The 8,138-nt window shown below is 37.7% G+C and overlaps 1 protein-coding gene across 1 annotated transcript; it reads left to right on the top strand.

Annotated features, from left to right (window-relative positions):
- The first annotated feature begins 5,702 nt into the window (after positions 1-5,702).
- fabp2 (fatty acid binding protein 2, intestinal) lies at positions 5,703-7,607 on the top strand. The gene is made up of 4 exons (XM_031276779.2): positions 5,703-5,890; positions 6,428-6,600; positions 6,958-7,065; positions 7,370-7,607. Exons 1-4 carry the CDS (start codon positions 5,824-5,826, stop codon positions 7,418-7,420), a joined length of 399 nt encoding a protein of 132 aa, XP_031132639.1. The 5' UTR covers positions 5,703-5,823; the 3' UTR covers positions 7,421-7,607.
- The last annotated feature ends 531 nt before the right edge of the window (positions 7,608-8,138 follow it).

Below are 8,138 nucleotides of genomic sequence, written 5' to 3'. Positions count from 1 at the left end.
ATACCTTTATTTGTGTACTTTTAAATTGCAGATGGTGGACTGCAAATTTCATTAAGGTGCACAACGCCACCGACAGGCCTTCTGCACCACAACATGCAGTAGTGATTCCCATGGGGTCCCAAGACAATTTTGAGTCATAATAGGGGGACAAAAAGAAAAGAAATGTAGCACAAAATCATGTTTACTTTTCCCACAAAACCTTCAAATACATCAAGCTATCTGAGAGGGGACACGGCTCATCTATGTCCACACTAAAAACCTTGTGATTAGAGGACACAAGAGCATGCTGCTTTATTTTAAAGGGTCACAAGCTGAATAGGTTCAGAACACTGGTATACTGTCTCCTCTCACTGTGCAGGATCAGCATCAATACATTCATGTATTTAGAAAAGGGGGCTTCAACGTTTTTTAAACCAAGGACCGCTTAACTGAAAGAGAGACGGATCAGGGACCCCCTACATATATTGTATAAAATATATGTTGCATATAGTCATGTTGCATATAAAACTGGGCCTATAATAACATGTAGGGCAGCCTAAAGCCTTTATACAAACCTTTTATAAATCATGTTTTAATGTTAAACATACTTGCTATTAAATTCAAACAAGACAAGAGCAAATAAGTCAAAATAGATTTTTATATAAGTTAAAAAAAAAAAAATACAAATGATGAACTACACACTGAATAAAAAGTACATCACCCAGCATCTCAGCTCATTCTCTGGAGCTGCAGCAAAATGAAAACTGGACTTTTGAGATGCAGACTGATTGTAAACATGAAACTGCTGCTGCTGAAAACTCTGAAACTCTTCTGTCACTCATATCATATCCGCCTGACACAACATTTATTTTATTTTAGAGAATGAATGTGTAGGCAGGTTCTTCAACATTAGTGTTTACTCAAAACAATATGTATCAGAGTCACATACTGATGCAAAGTCTGGCACGTGGGACTGCTGGGATTGGTTGAAGTCGCGGGAAACTCCAGTTATTGGTCAAAAGTTGCGGTGATTGGTCAAAATTGCGAGTTGCACCAAAGTCATGGTGATTGGTTGAATTTGCCTTTCCCCTTTATAATTTTCAATTTTCAATTTGACATTTTATCTTTTGAATTTTATGTTTTACATTTGACATTGACATTTTAAGATTCACCTTTTACATCTCGATTTAACATTAAGCTTTTCATTTAGAAATGACAGGTGTCAATTTAAATAAGGAGGCGTGGCCCAACGGCTGGTGGGAGGGTCTTGCTTCGTTTTCTCTTTGGACTTTCAATTTGAATTATGAATAAATATTCCCTCCATAATAGACAGTATATAAGAATGGACCAACAGTTCCCGTTGCTCTGGACGGAGACCAGTGAAGGATATTAGAATAGGGTGACCAGACGTCCCCGGTTTCCGGGACAGTCCCCGGTTTCGGTGACCTGTCCCCGGAAATGTCCCCGATTTTCACTGTGACTGACAGACCCGAAATTGGAATGAAAGAAAGAAAACATTGACCAAACGTATAGTCGTGCACCCTATACACGCAGGCTCAAGACAGCCAGAGCGAGCACTGCTCAGAGCTCAGAGATGTTTTAGAATGCCTATATTTTACGATGCTAAAATTGCTGTTTATTACATGGAGTCTGGTGGGTTTAGCGAATGCAATTTTGCGGACTTTTTATGTTTAAAAAAAGGATCTTACTCTTTAACAGAAAGGTCGACCTCCTTAGAAATCCTTTCCATAATGTTGTCTGACACTTATAATATTAATCTGAGGCTGTCAGCGGCAAAACAAGCACTTTTATGAACGTAAATACAAGCTGGACAATTGTCTTGTTTCGCCGTTGCCGACTGCAGCGATGTTGTAATACTGGACCAATGTCAAAGGAAAATATTTCCTTAATAGTTTTAGTTGTATGCGATACTCAATGAGCTGCTGCAGAAACAAGCCCAGTGTGAAGCAATAAAGCTAAAGCTGTCAGATAAATGTAGTGCAGTAAACATTACATAATTTCCCTCTGAGGTGTAGTGGAGTACAAGTATGAAGTAGCAGCAGGGGTGATTAGGATAAAAAAAAAACTATTTCACCTGTGTATGCATGGTTAAAATTCTGAAGTGCAAAATAGTTCAGGCTACAGCACAAATATTTCCATCCATAGATAAGAATAATCAAGTCTAACCTCTGAATTTCTTTTCAAAGTGCACCAGATTGATGCATTTAAATGTTAAAATAGACACAATTTTCTTACAGGGGAGCATGCCCATGGACCCCCCTAGGGGGGCTTGTTGGGGCACAAGCAGCTCTAGGTCTAGTGACGTCCCTGGGGCAGTGTCCCCGTTTTAAGTTTACAAAGATAAAAACATTACCTGTTTTTGAGGTATTTATGCTTCTGAGTTGAAAATGTCCCCGGATTTTGTCTCAGAAATCTGGTCACCTTATATTATAAGCACTTTTCCGGTGAGCGCCGAGCGTTACTGCGCAGCCTCCAACTGAGAGAAACAATGTAAATGTGATGTGAGCAACGTGTCTGAAAGTTGTAAGTCTTCTGGTAGCGGTGCCAAGAGAAATCTCAATAATTCCCAATCTTGCAGAGACGGAGAGCGTAGGTATATGTAAGGAGATAACATGGACACAGGCTAATTATTGCTAACTAAAATGCTAGTTAACATTAGTAATTAAACTTAAACAGCTAATGTGAGTCGAAACTGCCTGCGAGCTTCTCCTGTACTATATGGTAATTCCTCTACTATGCGACAGTAAGTCGCGTGGTTATGACACAATCGTTAGCCTATTTTTATAAAAACGTCACATTTACATCGTTTCTCTCAGTTGGAGGCTGTGCAGTAACGCTCAGCACTCACCGGAAAAGTGCTTCTAATGGCTTTCACTGGTCTCCGTCCAGAGCAACGGGATCTGTTGGTCCATTCTTATATACTGTCTATGGGATCAAGTCGGACGCATGCATTGGGCGGCGATCGCCGATTCGATCGATTCTGCACAGATCTGGCTCATCTCGAACGAGCCTATTAAATACACCTGTGCGTTTTCTACCATGATGAGTGACAAGAATCAGCTGTGAATAAGGCCTTTGTGGTGTTAGCTCAGCCTTGTGTTAGCTACAGCGTATTGTCTGTTTTGATGTATTCTTCAAACCCCCCCCCCTCCCTTCCAGAGGCTACCCTGTATTATAAGTTTTCTCTTTTCAGAAAGGCCCTAGGTGTTCATACTCAGACAGTTGGAGCAGGTCTTTGTTTGAGGACCTCAGGCTGGGCACAGGTCACTAAATAGAAAATAATTCTGAAATGTAACCTGGAGCCTAGCCAAGAAGAGCTGTAGTACTCAAAACAATCTTAAAAATAACCCTAAAACAAATGGGTAATATGTTCTCAATTCAACCACAATCTGATCTAATGGCCACAGAGCATCTTGGAGCAGTTAACGATTATTGCCTTACTCAATTGCTTCTAACCTTGTTCTACCCCAAAACCCCTTATGCTTGGATCGATGCTACGAAGAAATCTTCACAGTTTGTAAAATGTTGGAATCCACAGAGTGCAACAGGTTTTATACACATACACTCACTGCAGTGTGTTATCTCCATTTATAGACCATGTTATTATGTAGCTGATACAACAAGGATAACACTTTGTGGGATATAATTGTGTTAAAGATTAGCTACAAACAGGGCTTGATCAAGTATGTCTCAAGCTTACCTGTCAATTTCATCACAGCAGTCATACTAAAAAGGTCTTTTGTGTGATAAGAGACAGATTCATTGAGGTGGAAGTGAAGGTCAGGCAAAGATCTCTTGAGCCACTTATTAGCCTGGATGCCAGCCGAACTTAGCCCCGCCCACAACATTCGAGGTCGGGAAGTTCGCTTCTGACTAGAATCACTGAAAAAAGTCTAACATTGCTGTTGTTCGTTTAATGTGTATTTTTCTTGAATCCATTTTTTTTATATGGATACAATATAAATTGGCAGCGGGACATTAAACTGAATTTATTCATTTGATCAGAGCAATTTTATTAGATCTGTTGAAATTCTCGAGAAGCCAAACCCACGACACGCGTTCGTCCAATCAGCTGCCGGTCAGGGGCGTGGCGCATCAACCATGGATGTATGACGTTGCGACACCGCGCTTCAGTTGTGTTGGACAAATGGATCTTTACCGTAAGGCTCACACCTGAATTATAAAATGTATGTCCCGGTAAATTCACCATAGGTACTGCATGATGTCTTAGGAGTTGTGCTACTAATCACAGCTCCATGATTTGTCTTCTGATGACATCAATAGTCTCGTTTCGGGTGTTCAGCTGAAGCAGACTGTTTCTCTTAATACATTTGAAACAGATGTTAAATGTTATCAATTTACTAAACAATAAATATAAATGTGTTATAAAGGAAAGTGTTCTGAGTAGTCATTGATCAAAATGTATTAAAATCATTTTTTTCAAATTTGATTTACTATACGTTTGAAATAATGACAACTGTTGGTTTTTTATTTGAGGCAACCTAAAATAATTAATTTACTCGGATGTATAAATAATTAGTTTGACCCAACCTTTAAAAGGTGGTTGCTTGGAGTTAAACTTTTCAGGTTAAACTAAATAAAATTATTTACTTTGAGTCAATGTCAACTATTTCGTGTGATCGATTACTTACATTTTTTTAAGTTGATCCAAGTTTTTTTGTTTTCAGTGATCTGAGTATGACCATGTCAGGCTAGCCAGATGAGAGGAAACTGAGATAAGAAAGAGAATTTACATGTTGTGCATGTTTTAAGACTTGGTAGGGATGTTAAAAAAGAAAAACCTTTTCATTTGCATTTTTGCTGCCTTACCTCTCTGCCCATTTAAGATAAATACTTTATTGACATTTTTTGACACTCCAGTTAGTTTGGAGTCAGTAGATTGTGTTCACATCATTCTGTTGTCCCAAATAGAACTTAAATACGGTATACAGAATACTCCCAAACTCAAACACACACACACACACACACACACACACACACACACACACACACACACACACACACACACACACACACACACTACACAGATAATTTTGTCATTCGCATAAGCTTTATGTTTACCTAGAAAAACTATAAAATACATCATATTTAATTTAGTGTTACATGCAATGAGTGTGCCAGTTTAATATTAACTTTAAATATCAGAGGTCTCTTTTATCAACAATGGTCAGATTAAGGTCAAAGGTATCATTGGATATGCATTATCAACCATAATGATCACAGCTGTATTTGTACTTGGCTAAGTGATAAGAGCAAAATTACATCAGAGACGGTCAAATTCAAAGTAGTGGAAAAACTGTGTTCACATATGCTTCAACAGGTTCAGGTTTGTTTAGTTATTTTTTTTTTTGGTCTTAGCTAAACATACAGTGACCAAAACATAAGACATTAAAAACATATTTGTGTTTAAAGTTACATTTATATTTTAATTTACAGTTAGTAGCTGCCTGCTTAGTTACTGCAGTTCTGCACTGAATCAATTTTTAAGTTATGACCAACACCCTTTGCAAACAGAGAGACAAGTAAAACAGGATGTCAACTATTGTTAACGACTGTTATTCAAAAAGTATACAGTATCATATGGTATGGTTTATTGGGTATGCACGGTTCAGTTCAGGACAATGGCATTGCCCAATCAGCTGCAGCTGTGGATATTGCCTTAAGAACACATGAGCTTTAAACGGCCACATCAGCATTGAGATTAGACGATGAGATAGGAGGGTGTGTGGTTTAAAAGGAGGGGCAGACTTTGAGTAAGACACTGCTCGCTGCACAATCATCCAGCTCACCCACACAGCCACCATGACCTTCGACGGCAACTGGAAAATTGATCGCAATGATAACTATGAGAAATTCATGGAACAAATGGGTGAGTGATGTCAAACTGAGCTGATAAAATGCTGAGTAGCATATTTTTTAAAGTGTGGAATTTGATGCATTGGTCGAAAAATCACAGTGCATTATCATGTCTACTCTCTGTGTAATAAGATGACCACAATATAATCAAGCTCTGATAATGCAGTTGATAAAGCACTGATACAGTTTTAATTTAATCAAGATAGTTGTTTCTAAGTCAAAATGTCAGTTATGCAGCAAACTGATAATTCGTGCGAATGTTTTGTTTTATTTATGAGCTTTAAAAAAATATGTGCAGTAACAAGTTATTAGTTAATAGTTCTGAAACGCTTACATAGAAGACTGAAACAAATACTGGAGTCTCACGTGAAAACACTTGGCGGCACAATGGCCTACTGAACATATTTGTGATTTGGCTTTTGTACCTACTTACCCTCTATAAATAACAAAAACAAAGGAACTACATGTGCTTAAAAAGTGATTAAATCCTGACAAACTTCCTCTGATTGTTCAGAGCCTATTGAACACATTTCAATGTGTCTGTTAATAGGAATTAACATGGTGAAGAGAAAGCTGGCTGCTCACGACAATCTCAAGATAACCATCCAACAGACTGGAGACAAGTTTCATGTCAAGGAGAGCAGCAGTTTCCGCACTCTGGAAATAGACTTCACCCTGGGGGTCACCTTTGACTACAGCCTTGCAGATGGGACAGAACTATCAGTAAGCACCTTTTCTATCATTACACTTTATAATTACTCAGAAACTGACCTTTACGAGAACAGACTCAAGTTTGTCTCCAATTATCAGAATTTTAGTCATTTAGTGTAATCAGTTGTTTAGTTCTAAATACTTAGAGATGTGCTGGGTATTTCAATCACAAGACTTTGAACCTTTGAGCTGCAAAGAAATTTGTTAGTTCACGGCTTGACTTTAGACTTTTATTGTGGTAATCCTTGTGCCCAGTTGATTTTAACTCACTACCACGAACAGTACCAGCCATCAAACAGTCAACCTTCTGCCAAACCTTTCCCACCTAGCATTCATGTTATGAAATAACTTTCATGTTTCAACCCGCAGGGCTCATGGACCATGGAGGGAGACATGTTGAAGGGGATCTTCAGCAGAAAGGACAACGGAAAGCAACTGACAACAACCAGAATCGTCCAAGGAGATGAACTTATACAGGTGGGGTGAATTTATGTACATACAAATTAGCCCACCAAAAATCCACATTTTATATCAAATACTTGGGAAGCTGTTATAGAAGGTGCTGGTAGTTGGGATACAGGGTATTCTTTATTGTTACAAAATACTGTAATATGACTTAAATACACATATACCAGTCAAAATCTGATGTATAAATCTTATACCGATTTCCATATGTTAGAATTTCATTATTAGTCAGAGTAAACCCTCTTGATAATTCAGCCAGATGCAGAAACTATGAAGTTATATAATAATCGTATCTGACATAATCTTTCGTCAACAGAGCTACAACTATGAAGGTGTGGACGCAAAGAGGATTTTCAAGAGGGGTTAGAACAAACTGATCAACACAACTTTAAAGTGAGATGTTAGACTTCAAGATTACATACAGTATTGAGTCTAATTATACCAACATAACCTGTAAAAAGTGCACTATTTGTAACGCCCATAAAGTATATGAAAAAGATTAGAATTGCACAGGATTTTGATACTTGCACTAATAAAGCCATACTCTAACTGCCTGTTTTCTGTGTTGTGCTTTCCTGTATATATTTAAAAATGATAATCTTCAGTGAGAATCTGTGGGGGTTCGAAGTAAAAAAAAAACACACACACATATTGAAGTAACTTATTTGAGTGATACAATAATTTAAACTTTATTCAACAATGAATAAAAATAAATATATATTATCTACAAAAATATAAAGTGTAGACAGATTTTTTTTTTTTTTAATTGATCTGTACTAACACAAGTCATGAAGTATTCACTGAAGCACCGACAACTCAATTCAACAGTAATGTCAGGCCAAATCCTAACCACACATAGAGGTATGACAATAGGATTCAGTGAGGCATACAGTTCCAACACATCAGGCTACATCAGCCAGTAACTTTTCAGATAAAACCAGTGACATAATAGGGAAAGTTCTCCTTTGTTCTTGAGTGTTGATGCAATATAGTCTAAATAGGTTATGTCCCTGTATATTTAGCAAAAGATAAAATATATGGATTGATGCAATGCCAACTGTGACATTAAGTGACACAGGACAAAA

This window comes from Sander lucioperca, chromosome 4 (genome assembly GCF_008315115.2).
Source record: "Sander lucioperca isolate FBNREF2018 chromosome 4, SLUC_FBN_1.2, whole genome shotgun sequence".
NCBI classification, from domain to species: domain Eukaryota; kingdom Metazoa; phylum Chordata; class Actinopteri; order Perciformes; family Percidae; genus Sander; species Sander lucioperca.
The sequence above is the reverse complement of the archived record's forward strand: the minus strand, read 5'-3'. Positions and strand labels throughout refer to the sequence as shown.